Here is a 17,742-nt window from a genome sequence, read left to right on the forward strand (position 1 = left end):
ATAAATATACACTAATGTTAAAAGGTGATATGTTGGTAAAAATTGAAAATACAGGGTAAGGGAGTACAGAGTAATGAGGTTAGGTTGGTTTCTCTTGTAGATGCGTTGATTAAGAAAGTTCTGTGTGATTCATGTCAAATGTAGTATGTGCTCATATTGACTGTTGGTTGACCTGCTTCTAGTTCAAGCTGGAAAATTGTATATTATTTCTTCTCTCAAATAGGTTCATTGAAGAATGTAACAACTCTTAAAATAGATGAAAATCAATTAATGTACCTGCCAGACTCTATAGGAGGGTAAGATTTTTCTGAATCACTAGAAGACTTTACTTTCATTCAGCTTTATATATTTATGTTTTCATTCAATCATATATATTTTTAGATAACTGCATAAATAGCATCTAAAGGAGATTTCATAAGCATTTTAATAAGTAATTGGTTACAGGTTGGATAGGTTTTTTTAATAAAGGTAGGCTTATTTTTATTATTAAGTTTAGTGGAAATAGGGTTTTTCTAGATTTGTTAAAGTCAAGTTCAAATATTTATATATTCTTAAGTTTTTGATTATATATAGGAAACTTCTTAATGTGTGTTTTCTGTTTTAATTGATTAGGTTAGTATCAATAGAAGAACTGGACTGTAGCTTCAATGAAGTTGAGGCTTTGCCTTCATCTATTGGGCAGCTTACTAATATAAGAACCTTTGCTGCAGATCATAATTATTTACAACAGTTACCCCCAGAGGTATTGTATTTTAAATTTGTTTTGAATTTTCTTTTTTTCCCCCCATATTATTTATTATAGCTATCCAGTGTGGTTTTATCTGTTTTTTTTAGAAATAATTATGTAACTCTGTTACTTATTCTCTGAATAATAATTAGCTATACTGATTTACAGAGATACCTAAATACTTCTCTTTATACATGAAAATTAATAACTGAAAAGAGAAAATATGTTTCCTTTTATAAATGAGAAGAATGTTTTCATAACTTTTGGAAAGTATATTTTACTTCTGCCTATTAAGCAGTAGGCCAGAATTTTGATACCCAGTTTTATGTTTTTCTTTCAGATTGGAAGCTGGAAAAATATAACTGTGCTATTTCTCCATTCCAATAAACTTGAGACACTTCCAGAGGAAATGGGTGATATGCAAAAATTAAAAGTCATCAATTTAAGTGACAATAGGTTTGTAATAATGTTGGTTTATAGAAGACATTGGATGAAATTCACGTTTCATCATTTGATATAAAATGTCATGCATGTTGTTCTTTTCATATGCTTTTTTGATTTTTAAATGGAATTTTCATTTGAAAGAATGACCTAATTTTACCTGTGGTTTTTTTTGTTTTGTTTTTTGTTTTTTAAAGATTTTATTTATTTATTTGAGAGAGAGAATGAGATAGAGAGAGCATGAGAGGGGGGAGGGTCAGAGGGAGAAGCAGACTCCCTGCTGAGCAGGGAGCCTGATGCGGGACTCGATCCTGGGACTCCAGGATCATGACCTGAGCCGAAGGCAGTTGCTTAACCAACTGAGCCACCCAGGCGCCCCTACCTGTGGTTTTTTTGTTTGTTTGTTTGTTTTTTAAGAATTTATTTATTTATTTGACAGAGAGACAGCGAGAGAGGGAACACAAGCAGGGGGAGTTGGGAGAGGGAGAAGCAGGCCTCCCACTGAGCAAGGAGCCCAATGCGGGGCTCGAACCCAGGACCCTGGGATCATGACCTGAGTGGAATGCAGACACTTAACCACTGAGCCACCCAGGCGCCCCTGCCTGTGGTTTTTATACTGCGGTTATTTGTCATAGTTCATTTTGTGTCGACTTCAGCTATACAACTTACAGCTTGAGCTATACAGCTGTTCTTTCCTTATAGTCACCTTTTTTATTCCATATCTTCACCTTAATACTGCTGCTGAATGAAGCAGCTTTTCATCTAATCTACTCTCTGTATTTTTCTGAGCTGAGATGTGATTAGGCACCCATTCACACAGCTTGGGCAACACAGTCAAGGTGCAGAGCAAATAGATCACTAGAGTTACTAAATTGGAATAATGTTAAGAACAGACTGTAATTTTTCCTGAGGTAAAGATACTAATAATGATAAAAGAATGTCTGTAGAGCATTTTTACATTATGCTTTCATAGTATCTTACAAAGTATTCAAAACAATACTATAAAATAGTACAATAGGTATTGTCATTTTATGAGGAGAAAATTAAAACTCTAATTTAAGATGACTCATTTAGCTTATAAAGTAGAGCTTTAATGTAAGCCCAGTTTTCTGACTAGTTAGGGTATTCGGACTGTTCCATTTTATTTAAGAATAACCACTACCTTTTAAAAATTCAGTCCCCATTTTTGCCCATACTTTGTACCCCAAAGCGAGAGCCCTAGGTTCTAGCAAATTGCCTTGGAAAATAGGTATAGCAGAATGGATAGGCATAATAAGAAAGAAGATTTAAGTAGACATTCTTTTTAAATAGGTGCTGTTCTAATTTGGCATTCTGATGAGGTGTTAATATTACTTTTTTTTTTATTCATTATAATGTTTAAATAGTCTTTGGAATATGAAAGTGCTGGCTCACAAGAAAAAAACAGAACAGTGCAGTTTTTGTAACGAGTCATCACTAAGGCTTTCTGTAGTAGTTTGTTCTTTCTAAATACAAATAAAATATCCAAAGCAATGTTATGAGGCATTGCTTAATGTGTTCTTGTCTTTGCATTAAATAGGGATGGTTAACATTTTTTTTCTAGCAGATAATTTTTTGGGGGGTTATTAGATTATCCATTTTTCCCCTAGCCAAATTGATTCAATTGAAGAATTGTATTTTTAAAGTGAATTCTTATTAAACTGGATAATATTTTGTCTTCTATCTTATGTCAAAGACCTATATTGGGTTCTCTCCTAAATTAAATATTTTTCTTCTATGAATAATATAATATTGTTTAGAAGACCATTAGGTTTTGCTCTTACATTTTAACATTTGTTATTTTAATTTTGTATTTTCCCCACAGATTAAAGAATTTGCCCTTTAGCTTTACAAAGCTACAACAATTGACTGCTATGTGGCTCTCAGATAATCAGGTAGGCATTTGATTTTGTAAATTACTGGAATGCCAACTGTGTTAAATGATTATGCATAATAATTTACATGGGCTCATTTAAGAGCAGTTATACTCTGGTATACATTTAAAAATATATATAAGAAAAATCTTGGAAAATATTTGGATACAGATATTTTTGTGCGGTTTGTGTAGATTCAAAACAATAAATCCTATTGGACTTGTCTAATTTCTCCTGAATCTGTAAAAAGATATAGTGATTAAGAAATCAGACTCGGTATTCTCTAACTTCTTAAAGTTTTTATAGTGATCCTCTGTGGCATATATCTATAGAAATTTAATAATCAATTTAAATTATGCTTATAATCACACACTTTCACACAACTTAAAGAAATGTTTCTAAGGAACTAAGAGTTATTCCTTAGACTTTTCTTTGATTGATAAACATTTATTAAAGGCTTATATAGGTCCTGAATTGCTCTGGGAGCTTGAGATATATTGGTGAAACAAATAGAATCGTCTTATAGTCTCATTGAACTTATATTTTCAAGAGAGATAAAGAAAATAGATAAAACCACACTGGATAGCTATAATAAGTAATTATGTAATAATATGTCAGAGCTACAAAGAAAAATAGAACCTGATAGTGATTAGAAGAGTAGCAGGGCAAGAGTAAACATCCTATTTTAAATAGGGTGATTTAGAAGTGTCTTTCTCTAAGGAAGGCAACCAGTAGAGCAGATGCTTACGTGAAATTAGGAGTGAGTCATGCATAGACTAGGGCAGTGAGTTGGGAGAGGAAGTACATTTAAATATTAAGAGTAAAGTTCCCAATATTGGAATGAGCTTGGTGTAACTGAGGAATAGGTAAAATAGATAAAAGCTCTGATGGCTGGAATACAGTGAGCAAGGAAGAGAATTGAGTAAGATTAGATCAGAGAGGAAAACTGGGACTAGATTGAGCACATAGGACCTTGTAGGCCATACTAACCAATTGGGCTTTTACTCTGAATTAGATAGAAATATATTGAAGTATTTCGTGCCAGGGAATGGCAAGAGGTAATGTACATTTTTAAAAGATCATTTTGACACTTGTGTGAGGAATGGACCATAGTTGGGTGCTAAGGTTATGGGTGGAATATTCTGTTTTGGAGGGAGAAAGTTCAGTAAGGAGGCTGTTGCTGGGCTTCAACTATTGTGATAATAATGGAGATGGTGAGAAGGAATGTAGGAATGTCAGGTATTGGCTGGAGATAAAATCTGGGAGTCAGCATTGTACAAATGTTTCATTTAACACCATGGAACTGCATAAAATTACTAGGGAAAGAGGATAGAGAAGAAAAGAAGATCAAAGATTAAGCACAGGGAAGAGAGTGGCCCCAAAAGGAGAATAAGAAGAGCCAGCCAACCAGGAGAATGTGTTCTAGAGAGTCATCTGAAGAAAGTGCTTCAGGAAAGATATCTGTGCCACATGTTGCTGATGGGTCAGGTAGATGAGCTAATTGGCTGTTAGGTTTGTCAAGGCAGAAGTAGTTACTGACTTTGGGAAAAGTACATAGTTTTAGCGGAATGGTGGGGATGAAATACTGATTTCAATGTATTACAGTGCATGGGAGGCAGGAAGGTCAGGACAGTGAATCTATCTTAGTACTCTAGCTAAGTTTCCATTTGGACAGTTAATAGATAAGTCTCTTGGTATTTGCCTTGGTCTTAGAAATAAATGTTAGTATTTTATCCTTGCAAATAGTAGGTATCATTCACCTGTGAAAAACATTGGCAAAATGTTTTGAGTTTAATTTGAAATGTCTCAGTCTTAGGATTCATGGTGTAGATTGTTGTAAACCTTCTACTTTAATTGATCAGAAACCTCCTGTATAATGTTGCCAAAATAATAGATTTTAGGTCCTAAACAAAATAAGGGTTAACTTACTATCTGTAAGTATGAGGAAATCTTTTTTCCCTACCTATTCTCAGGTATTTCTTACTGGTAAAAAATTTTTTTAACATAGTAGAGTATACAGTTTGCTGATACTTTTAATACATTAATGCTTAGTATTTGACTTTGAGCAGTATCTTATAATAAATTATCTAAAGCTCTATTTTCCTAGGGTTTTGGATGCACTAGTCTCATAAGATCTTAAGTTTCATAGTTAAATTTGCTTGGGAGATTGTATTATATCCTTCTTTTGAATTATATTAACAACTTACGTGTTACTATAGTAAAGAAACCCACTTGTCTCTATTTCAGGATTCTCCAAACTTCTCAACCAAGATCCCTTTTCTTACCTAATTCTTACTAATATTCTAAAAGCCTTAAGTTGTTGTCAGTCCACACTTATGAATCAGATTGTAGTATTTCCTTGTTCTGCAAGTTAAGGAAATATTGAAATGATGATACCTCTGCTTCTGTTACAGCTTGAACACAGTGATTACTGCATCATCATTAAATGTGTCAGTTCATGTATATGGAACTTTTAATTTTCTGATCTCTCTTAATTGAATATTTACATGTGAAACATTTTGAAAATTTGCATTTGGATTCTCAAAACATTGCTGGGCCCTGGCTTATGCTGGATACTTATTATAGTTATGAGACATAGCTCCTGGTCTCAAGGACTCAGACTTTTAGTATAATAGCATTATTGCAGTAAATCAATACCAGCAAATTATGCCAGATGACTCATTTTAGTGAAATTATCTAGTATCTAAGACAATTTCTTCATATTTATAATGTTCTCTCATTTTCTTTTCTTTGTTTCACATCTGTTAATTACTTTAAAAAAACAATACACAGGGGCGCCTGGGTAGCTCAGTCGTTAAGCGTCTGCCTTCGGCTCAGGTCACGATCCCAGGGTCCTGGGATCGAGGCCCGCATCGGGCTCCCTGCTCGGCGGGAAGCCTGCTTCTCCCTCTCCCACTCCCCCTGCTTGTGTTCCCTCTCTCGCTGTGTCTCTCTGTGTCAAATAAATAAATAAAATCTTAAAAAAAAAAAAAAAAAGAATATGGAAGTCATTCAGGCTCAGTGGAAAATTGCTGTGATTAGGATGACTGTAATTTATTGTCATGCTAGGACACTTTTGATAGTGAAAGGGGCTTTATGATAATTATGTCAGAACAGCGTATGTAAAATGCAAATGTCCCAGGCAAATTGGGCGTTTGGTCATCATAGTCATAATCAATTATTTGTATATGCCATCAGTTTAAGAGGAAGAAGTGATCCTGTGATATATGTCAACCCTACTATAGTTGATGGTGAACCAGGATACCCTGAACAAGCCAAGTATAGGATCAGATTGTTATTTTGGAAAGCTTTTTGGGCTACATTGTGAAAGATGGATTTAGCAAGGGCGATGGTGCCAGGTGTGAAGGCAGGAGAGACTGGTTGGAGGGCATTGCCTTACTCAAGGCAATAGAAAATGTTGGCTTGAAGCAAGATAATGATAAGAGGGCCAGGGAAGAGCGGGTATATTTAAGGTATAACTTAAAAGGCCACATTAGTAGAGTATATGAAGAATGCATGTGTGTGAGAAGAAAGGAAGTAAAAGCAAAGATGAGCCTCAGAGATGTGGCTGGAGTGACTCACTGGATATTGATAAAGTAATCAAGATGAGGAACCATAACAGAAAGAAATAGGTTTATGGGAAGATACTAAGTTCCAGTTAGGCGTGTTAAGTTTGAAGTACCTTTGGTATCTGGGTAGGCACCTAGAGAATAATTTTAGTGGCCATGATTCCCCCCCCCGACCCCGACTTTGTTCTAGACTGTGGTTTCTGTGCTCTTGGTTTCTCCGTTCTTTTAATTTCGAACCTCCTGGGATTTCTCAAAATTGCTCCTGAAGGCACAATTTCCTTTTCTCCAGGACCATTATAGACCTATTCCTTTTGGTGTTTTTAAGATTTTATTTATTTGACAGAGAGACACGGCGAGAGAGGGAACACAAGCAGGGGGAGTAGGAGAGGGAGAAGCAGGCTTCCCGCCAAGCAGGGAGCCCGATGTGGGGCTCGATCCCAGGACCCCGGGATCATGACCTGAGCCGAAGGCAGACGCTTAACAATTGAGCCACCCAGGCGTCCTCCTTTTGTTTTTTTATTAAGAAAAATTTTTTAAAGATTTCTGTCACAAGAAGAGATATAGGAGCTCAGCCCATCATCTTAATCACTTTTTTCAGGAGTGGTTTCATAGCTTTTATTACTTTCTCAAAAGGGATTCTCTGAATTTATTTAATTGTTAGGGATGGATGAATCCTGAGGAATACTAACATACAGACATACATACATTTATTTATGTATTTATTACTAACATTTAAGTGGCAGGTGGATTAATAGGCTAAGAAAGAGTGGCCATAGAGGTAGAAGAAAAACTATATGATAGTAGATTCAAGTTAAGGATGAGACAGTTGGCTTAAAGGAGGAAATTCTAAGTTGAGGGGTCAATTCAAATGAAATCTGGAAAATATGCATTATATTTTGGCAAGTTATACTTAACTTGCCAACTTATTTTGACTACAGCTAATGTAGTTTTAGAGGTGTACATCAAAAACCCGATCGATGCAATTTAAGAAATGAATAAATGAGAGAATGGAGCCATACAGTTGTTGATTGAGCTTTTAAGAAGGTTGGATGAGAAAGAAGAGGAGTGGAACATAAACTGGTAGCTAGGGGCAGTGTAAGAAAGAATCCTTTAGTATTAGAGAACATTTTTATAGGTTGTTGCAAGGAGGCTGTGTGGAGATGAGATTAAGAATATGAGAGGGGGTTGGATAACTGGTGTGTAACTGATAGAATTTAAAACTGTGGTAGAGGGACACCTGGGTGGCTCAGTTGGTTAAGCATCTGCCATGATCCCAGGGTCCTGGGATCGAGCCCTGTGTCGGGCTCCCTGCTCAGCGTGGAGCCTGCTTCTCCCTCTGCCTGCTGCTCCCCCTGCTTGTGTGCTCCCTCCCTCTCTTTCTGTCAAATAAATAAATAAAATCTTAAAAAACAAAAACAAAAAAACCATGGCAGGAACTCTTGCCCTTTTGAAGGCAGCTTGGTCTGATGTTTGTGAGAGGGAGAACTAATAATGTGTATGTTGAAATTCTTAGAATATAGCAGTTTCCAAGCAGTTCTTAAATCCTATTTTTTTTAATCTTTTAGAAAATAATATCTTCAAGTATAATTTAGGAAACACGGAAGGGTTTTCAGGCAACATTGAGATCCCTGTTGAAGTTGGTTACCACAAACTCATAGTTATACTAATGTGCTAAATTGTGTGATACAGAGTACGCACACGGTTGGTATGATTCTGGATTGCAGCTTTGCCACACCCCGTGTAAAAGACAATGCACTAAGGAGGTCTTGGTAATTGGCAAGAAAATGGTTATAATGAGATCCAGTGAGGTACAAAGAGAGAAGCAAAGACAAGAAAGAATGATGGTGATAAAGTTGGAAGTTCAAGGGAGTGTCAGTCTTGGTGAAATTGACTAGCATGCATTGTGGAACACTGGAGAGAGCACCACATGCTGTCTGTCTTAGCATTCTCTCCTGGTTGTCCTTGTGATTGACTGCTCCTCAGTTTCCTTTTCAGGAATTTTTCTTCTGCCCATCTTTTATATGTTGGTGCCCCATGTAGTACTCTAGGTTCTTCTTTAGTTTCTTTTCCTGTACTTTCCTCTATGAAAGATACAATTACTCTCTGTATGCCCATTATTCCTAACAGTTATCCTCAGCTCAGTTCTTTTTCCTGAACTGCACAGTCATTGTCTACTTAACATTGCCACCTAGATGTCTCAAATTCACCTAGGTCAAAGGTGAACATTCCATCCTCTGCTCTAAATTTTTTTCTTTTCCTGGGTTCCCTAGATCAGTAAAAAGTCCTTGCTAGAGACAGAGACTTGGGTGTATAATTCTTAACTACTGTTCATCATATAGTGTATCATCTTTTACTTAGACCTGCACTGTCCAGTACAGTAGGCACTACTGTTGTGTGTGTAGTCCAAATTGAGATGTGCTCTAAGTGTGAAATACACACTGGATTTTGTATATGTAGTATAAACAAAGAAAGTAAAATATCACATTAGCAATTTTTATTGTTCACACATCAAAATTATATTTTAAATATCCAGGATATGTTAAATTTAATGCATTATCAAAATTTAACTTATTTTTGCTTTTTAAAAACATGCAGCTGCCAATAATTTATAAATTATCTATGGTTCTCATTTTAGTCTCACTTTTGTATTTATGCTGGACGGTGTTGATTTGACTATCGAGATTCCTAACAGGTCTCTGCCTCCATGTTGGCACCACTTCCAGTCTCATATCACCCTGATTGCATTCTGAACCACGATACAAATGATCCATTTATCTGGTTCCAGCACTAATCTATTTAAAACCTTTTCATGACTTCTCCTTTCTCATATTGTATCCTTCAAGACCTTGCTCATCCTCTATCTTCATCTCTATCCCTTACACCTTCATTTTCATATCCCCAAATGAGTTCTCTCCTGGAACATTCTCTCTCCCCCTTCTTACTTGGTTAATGTCTATTCATTGTGTAGGAAGGCATTGTCTCAGGAATGCTTTCCTAATCACTCAAGACTGTGATAAGTAACACCTTCTATGTGTTCTGTTCGCTCCCTGTACCCTCTCTAACCTGTAATTAAATCATGTTGTAATGTCTCATTTTGTTATCCCTATCTTTCCTCTCATATATTGTAAACTCTCCCAAATCAGTGACCACTGTATACCTGGTGCCTGTCATAGTACTTTGGCGTATAAAGGGCAAATATAAGTAAATACATGTTGAATGAGTGATTTTAGATTTCAAAGGATGAATATTTATTGGCTATATTGTGGGAATTATGGCAAGGAAGTAGAATGAATATCTGAAATGAAATAGGAATAGAGTGGTGCCTGGCTCTCAGTCAGAAGAGCATGAGACTCTTGATCTCAGGGTCGTGAGTTCAAGCCCCATGTTGGGTGTAGAGATTACTAAAAAAAAAATAAAATTTTAAAAAAGAAATAGGAATAGAGATCACTGGAGTTAGTGTTTTAGGGAATGGAGAGGCTTGGTAAATAATTCTCAATTTCTTTTTTTGTCTTTGTACTCCATAAATAACAGATGATTAGTTTTCTTATAACATCTTCATTGAAATATGATTCACATACCATACAATTCACCCATTTTAAAGTGTACAATTGAATGCTTTTAATGTATTTATAGAATTGTGCAGTTATTACCGCAGTTAATTTTAGAACCATTTCAGGGGCGGTTTGTTTGTTTGTTTTAAAGATTTTATTTATTTGAGAGAGAGAGCGCAAGTAGGGGCAGTGGCAGAAGGAGAGGGAGAAGCAGACTCCCCGCTGAGCAAGGAGCCTCCTCATCTGCTAAGACATCAGTGGCTTAAGAGAATGACCATGTCATTTACATTTTATATCTGTTGAATTATCCATGACTGTGGAAAGATTTGTCATAAAAGAATCAAGAATAGATGGATACTACCAAAGGTCAGTGGATATTAGGAAAGGAGATAGAATGGCAGAAGCAGAGTTCAGAATGGTAGAGGCACAGTTGAATATCCCTCAAAAGAACAGGTATTTATCGGGTGCCTGGGTGGTTCAGTCGGTTAAGCATCTCCCTTCAGCTCAGGACATGATCCCATGGTCCTGGGATCAGGGCCCGCATCCAGCTCCCTGCTCAGCGGGAAGCCTGTTTCTCCCTCTCCCTCTGCCTGCCACTCCCCTTGCTTGTGTTCTGTCTGTCTGTCAAGTAAGTAAATAAAATCTTAAAAAAAAAAAAAAAAAGAACAGGTGTTTATACTTGAAGAGATAAGAGTGATTAAGAGTGATGATCTCGGGGCGCCTGGGTGGCTCAGTCGTTAAGCGTCTGCCTTCGGCTCAGGTCATGATCCCAGGGTCCTGGGATCGGGCCCCGCATTGGGCTCCCTGCTCCACGGGAAGCCTGCTTCTCCCTCTCCCATTCCCCCTCCTTGTATTCCCTCTCTCGCTGTGTCTCTCTCTGTCAAATAAATAAATAAATAAATCTTTAAAGGAAAAAAAAAAAGAGTGATGATCTCACAGCATTTGTAAGCTCTAAATCTACCCCCTAATCCTTTATGAGCTCTGGGAAATAAGCACCCCAGTATATTAAGGGGAGCACTGTCTTTGGGGAAGGATTAGATCTACCATTTCTGTTATCTGAGGAGGTCAAGGAAAGTTTTCAGTGAAGATGTTTGAGATGCAGGGCAGTTTGTTTACCACAGAAAAATTGAGGGGCATGGAGGAAATGCTTGAATGGGAGTAAGATTATAGGATGGAATTAGCTAGCTGCAAAGTTTTCACAAAAGTCTAAAGATTTAATTATGCTAGGGTGGCAGGTGAGGGAGAGATTGGGTAGTTCCCTCCCTGTTTGGAGTTGACCAAGGCTTGGATTGGTAAGATTTTAGGTTAATAGCCTGGCAAAAGTTATTAGTTATATTAAGAATAAATTGAAAACACTTTATAACCAGTTAGGAAAGAAGGCTTAAGAAAAAATGAGGTCCAAAATAACGGGGTTTATAGTTTCACCACTGAGTAACTTATGGTACCATTAATGGAGACAGAAGACAGAAGAGAGAAGCAGGTTACAACTTAATATTTGTTTTAAGTACTCTCTTTTCAGCTAGAATTAATCTGCAGATAACTAGACTAAACCTTCTAAACCATTTCTATAAAAGCCTCTTCCCAAAGGGGAACGATAACATAAAGGGAGCACAATAATGTAAAATGGAAAGGCTTGTTTTATAGCTTTATTAAGTCACTGTGATAAGTAATTATTGGACTGGATATACTTGGTATGTGAGATGTTTTTAAATTGTATTCATAACATAATAAAATAAAATTTAAAAAAATAATCAGTGATAATTGCAATACAGTATGAGTTTTGTTTTATACTAAAAACTAAATTTTTTTTTTAAGATTCTTACAAGGTTTCAAATCAGTGCTTAAAAGTTTTTTATGTATATATAAGCTTGCTTTTGTAATCTACACATTGGTATTTTATAGAAAGAATGGTGAGTACTTATTCAGAAGAATTGCTGGATATGTGTTTGCTTTAGGAATATTGAAAATTAAACATTTATTTTCTTTCCTTAGTCCAAACCCCTGATACCTCTTCAAAAAGAGACTGATTCAGAGACCCAGAAAATGGTGCTTACTAACTACATGTTCCCTCAGCAGCCAAGGACTGAGGATGGTAGGAACTTAAGAATTTCTTTTCTTTTAAAAATTCAAATACTAACAAATCACAGCATAGGTGTGAAGTTAATTTTAAGTCTCTTAGACTTTTTTTTTATGTTAATCACCATACATTACATTATTAGTTTTTGTTGTAGTGTTCCATGATTCATTGTTTGCATATAACACCCAGTGCTCCATTCAGTACGTGCCCTCTTTAATACCCATCACCAGGCTAACCCATCCCCCCATCCCCCCACCCCAGAACCCTCAGTTTGTTTCTCAGAGTCCATAGTAGATGTGGTGTATATCTACAATGGAATATTATGCAGCCATCAAAAAAAAAAAAAACACCCCACGAAATCTTGCCATTTGCAACAACGTGGATGGAACTAGAGGGTATTATGCTAAGTGAAATAAGTCAGAGAAAGACATGTGTCATATGATCTCACTGATATGAGGAAGTCTCATAAACTTTTACTAGGTTGAAGGGAATTTGGAGAATTGGTCAATAAATTTCCGACAATGAGAAAATAAGTCAGTATCTCGGGGTTATAGATAGTTGAAGTTAGAGGTACATGTAGACCATATGCTTCCTTAAGTGATCCTTGAAATTAAACAGTCAACTTCATCTGTAATAGGTCTCTCTCTTAGGAATGCATGTCAAGTGTTAATGTAATTACGACTGTTGAACCAAGAAATATTTTGTTCACTTTTGTTGTAGTAATACTACCCTTGGATCTACATACCAGATAAGGATAATTTGTAGAATTCTGAGTAAAAGGTTATTTCTAAGTTCTTATATTTTGCCTAGAAAGGGGAATATATACACTTTACTATTGGCCACACATGTTTTTCAACAGTTTTGGTATGAAAGCCTTTTAGACTAAGGAGCAAATTATCTTTAATACATGTTATTATGTGTTCTGTGTGTAATGTATATTTTATGTTACACCGAAAAATATAATTTTTATGTGGATATTTTTCTGAAACCAGTGAAAATCTTTATGGCCCAAAGTTATTTATAAATTAACTTTTTTTTTTAAGATTTTATTTATTTTACAGAGAGAGACACAGTGAGAGAGGGAACACAAGCAGGGGGAGTGGGAGAGGGAGAAGCAGACTTCCCGCGGAGCAGGGAGCCCGATGTAGGGCTCCATCCCAGGACCCTGGGACCATGACCCGAGCCGAAGGCAGATGCTTAACGACTGAGCCACCCAGGCGCTCCTAAATTAACTCTTAATACATAAAAACACTGCAGAAAAAAATCTAACTTAATGATTAATTTTAATTTATAAAATATACCACAAGCAAGTTAAATAAATTCTTGAGCTTCAGTTTCCTTATCTTGGGATAATGATAATAGTATCTGTTTTGCAGGGTTTTTGTACAGATGAGAAGCACTGAATGTAAAGTGCTTAGCACAATGATAGAATCAAATTGGCTGTTATTATTTTTACATTGTTTTGGCAGGTTTAGCAAACAGTTTTGAAATACTTAAATAGATTAAAAACTAAAATCATTTAATTTCTTTTCCATTATTGGTGATAGAGAACTCATTTATCTGTGCTAATTATTTTTTATTCTTTGCAAGAAGGAATAAAAGACTTGCTTTGATAAGTTATCGTTTCATGGGAATTATTTAATGAGATTTATTTGGGTGAAGCAAAACTATTTAGCTTTTGAATTGAATTAAAAGTTAAGACTTGTGAGAAGTCAGATGTGAATAGCCTCTTTCATTGGGGATCTATAATTAATGCTTAGAGAATAGGTTTGTAAGCACGATTCCTCTTTCATATATTTAAATCAACCCCCAATTTCCATATTAGCAATATAGTTTGGAAATGTATACATAACAAAATGTAGTATACTTCATTTTAGATAGTGTTGAAGTATTGTTTTATGCAAGTACTCTATATGTGCATTAGAAGTTAAGAAGTTCAGGGGCACCTGGCTGGCTCATTCAGTAGAGCATGTGACTCTTGATCTCAGGGTCATGAATTCAAGCCCCTCATTGGGCGTAGAGATTACCAAGAAAAAAAAAGAAATTAAGAAGTTCAAAATAGATACACCAACTCTGGCTTATGCCCTTATTTGTGCATTGTGGGGAATTATAATGAATGTTTGGATACATCAGTAGGTGTTTTTTTTCTTTGTGCGCCATAGTCACTGGGACTTATGTCTCAATTTTCCACTTCATCTCTGAAGGTGATTTCTAATAGTATTACAGTCAGCTACATAATATACTCAAATAGTTCTTTTATGTGGGAAGATAGAATGCTAATGCTTAAAATGTTTATGAGGAAAAAGAATGAATTCTTAGTGTAGAGAAAAGACTTTAATGTCTTGTTGCATGGGTTAGAAATTATTTAAGTAAAGAACCATTTAATAAATATTATAGGCTTTGAAGACCATACTTCCCTGTTGCAGCTACTTGATGCTGCTTGTTTCATGCAAAAACAGTCACGGACAGTATGTAAACAAATGAGCATAGGTGTGTTCTAATAAAATTTTATTTATGGGCAGAGATGTAGATTTCATGTAATTTTCATGTGTCATGAAATAATTTTTTATGTTTTGGGTTCTTTGCCCCAACATTTAAAAATTTTAAAACCATTCTTAGGTTGTAAGCTATACAAAAACAGGAAGTTGGCCAGATTTAATAGCTTTTTGTCCCTGTCCTAAAGAGTAGAAAAGGCATATTGGGAAAATTCGTTCTTATTCTCATTTTGCTGCTTTTATTTCAGAAAAATAATAAAAACTGGTAATGGGGCACCTGGGTGGCTCAGTCGTTAAGTGTCTGCCTTCGGCTCAGGTCATGATCCCGGGGTTCTGGGATCGAGCCCCGCATCGGGCTCCCTGCTTCGCGCGAGGCCTGCTTCTCCCTCTCCACTCCCCCTGCTTGTGTTCCCTCTCTGGCTGTGTCTCTCTCTGTCAAATAAATAAATAAAATCTTTAAAAAAAAAAAAACTTGTATTAAAAAAAATAAAAATAAAAACTGGTAATTATTAGAAATCCAGTACAGAGCTCGTTCTGAAGGAAGATTGTCAAACAAAATTACCTTTTCCCTTGTGATTGAACCAAAGTCTCCAAAGGACATATTTAATCTTTGATATTTTTATTATATTTATGTGTTATTAGTGCTTTGTCTACCTGCTTTTGTTACTGCCACATAGGAACTTCAGAATGTTATTTTCCTTTCATTTTAACTAACACTAAAATAACCGAACATGATTCCAACAATGAATAAAACTAGGCAAAGGCATATATGTATTTTTTATTTGAGTAATGAACTAAACTGTTGTGTTTTGTTTGTTTTTTTTTTTAAGATTTTATTTATGTATTTGAGAGAGAGAGTGAGTGAGCACGAGTGGGATGAAGGGCAGAGGGAGAAGCTGAGCAAGGAGCCCAATGTGGGGCTCGATCCCTGGACTCCAGGATCATGACTTGAGCCAAAGGCAGATGCTTAACTGACTGAGCCACCCAGGTGCCTCTGAACTAAACTTAAATACACAATTGTGAGATACCATTGAAGGCCCTTCCAGGAAGCAATCAAGATAAATATATTCTGTCATAACACTTTTTGTTCCAATAAGAGTGATTGACACACTGTGGTTCATGGGTCATATCTGTCCTGCTACCTGTTTTTGTGTGGCCCACAAGCTAAGAATAATTTTTACAGGTGAATATTTACATCGGTTTGATGATAGTACCAGTTAAGCAAAATGTTACTCCAACAGTAAGAACTTTTAGTCTTCTCATTCACTATATAACAAAAAATGGTACTCAATTATTAGTATATTTTAAGTTTGTCACTAATCTTTGGAAATTTGGTTTCTCTCCTAATACCTACTGTAGTATCCTTGATTTTGTCTCTTGGTTCACAAAGCTTAACATATTTATTATCTGGGGCACCTGGGTGGCTCAGTTGGTTGAGCAACTGCCTTCGGCTCAGGTTATGATTCTGGAGTCCCGGGATCGAGTCCCACATCGGGCTCCCTGCTCAGCGGGGAGTCTGCTTCTCCCTCTGACCCTCCCCCTCTCGTGCTCTCTGTCTCCCATTCTCTCTCTCAGATAAATAAATAAAGTCTTTAAAAAAAAAAAAAAAAAAACATTATCTAACCATTTACAGAAAAAGTTTGGTGACTCCTGCTCAGAACTGTTCTAATCATGGGTATACTCATGCCTTGATCTCTCTTACTGTCTTCCCTTTTCATGATTCAGATTCACTTGGCCTCCTGTCATTTCTATCAGTTTAATTTATTCCCTATTTGTTTCTAAAACAGGTCATAGTTCAGGTAAGAAATGGATTTGTGATACAAAGAGTAGAAGTAGCAAAATAAAATCTTACCCCTTTGAATTTTTGGTATGAGAGATATATTTTAGAGTAGAAGAGTCTTAAAAGGAAAAGTCTGAGATACACTTATAATATGCTGAGTCCTTGGGGCGCCTGATTGGCTCATTCAGAAGAGCATGTGACTCTTGATCTCAGGGTTGTGAATTTGAGCCCCACCTTGCGTGCAGAGATTACTTAAAATCTTAAAAAAAAAAAAAAAAATCAGCAGCTCGCCTTCTAAAGGGGGATAATGATGGATAAATTTGAAAGAGAAGACATGGTATTTGGGGCCTACATAGAGGAATCAGTGTTGAATGGGAAGTATTTATCCATATAACAATTTGTAGCTGGGGAAAACTGGTTGTTGCAGGGGTTGGGGAGTTAACAGTCTGAGTGTTTTGATTGCATTTCTTTAGTCATTGAAGTCAAAAGAGAAGATTTCCTCTAGAGGTTGGGGGAAGGGCCTTTGAAGACAGTGATTTATAGTGGGAGAAAAGACCGACTAGAAATAAATAGAGGGATTCCTGGGCAGCACTGAAGATGGAGCAAAGATGAGGGAATACCATAAATTTGTAATGGTTCTAAACAACAAGGTGATGTCACTTTTCTCAATATAAGTGAGCAGTCCAGAGCAAAGAAGGTAGGTGATTGAAGTAGCACATTACGGGTTTTGTTGGATGGGTATAACCTGAGGAAAAGGGGCAAGAAATGTGAGAGTGGTTAAAATAATATATCATTAAACCTAAGCTGAATAGAAAAGAAAGTAAAACCTAGAGTGGTTTTACAGGAAGAATAAGAAATGAGAGTAAGGAACTCAAAGTGTACTAGCAATAATAATTAGGAAGTGAATGGTTTGAAAGGATGAGTGTAGTGATCAAGGAGGAGGAAAGTTTTACAGAAGCTTACGTTTTGAGCTGTGACCATGGTTATGAATCGCAATGGTGAAGTACAGATGGACATTGAAATTGAGAACATTGAGACCTGTGAAATTGTAGTGTTGTAGAGGGGGGTAATCACACACAGTTATCATTCTAGATATTGGCAGGTTTTAGGTGGAGAGAAGGGCTGTTAGGCAAATGCTAGAGTCTCCAATGAATATGCCAGGGTGATCAGGTCTAGTGGCATCTAAAATGAAGAGAAAGTAGTAGTAGTA

At 36.2% G+C, this 17,742-nt stretch overlaps 1 protein-coding gene across 4 annotated transcripts in view; it reads left to right on the forward strand.

Moving 5' to 3' along the window:
• The window catches only part of ERBIN (erbb2 interacting protein), a 126,862-nt gene that overhangs the window by 81,134 nt on the left and 27,986 nt on the right, over positions 1-17,742 (forward strand). For all 4 annotated transcript variants that reach the window (XM_021701975.2, XM_021701977.2, XM_021701978.2 and 1 more), the window contains exons 11-15: positions 224-296; positions 613-742; positions 1,068-1,183; positions 3,012-3,081; positions 12,173-12,272. In XM_021701975.2, the coding sequence (XP_021557650.1) occupies positions 224-296; positions 613-742; positions 1,068-1,183; positions 3,012-3,081; positions 12,173-12,272 (489 nt within the window). The remainder of the gene's footprint in view (positions 1-223; positions 297-612; positions 743-1,067; positions 1,184-3,011; positions 3,082-12,172; positions 12,273-17,742) is intronic.

This window comes from Neomonachus schauinslandi, chromosome 7 (assembly GCF_002201575.2).
Source record: "Neomonachus schauinslandi chromosome 7, ASM220157v2, whole genome shotgun sequence".
In the NCBI taxonomy this organism is placed as follows: Eukaryota; Metazoa; Chordata; class Mammalia; order Carnivora; family Phocidae; genus Neomonachus; species Neomonachus schauinslandi.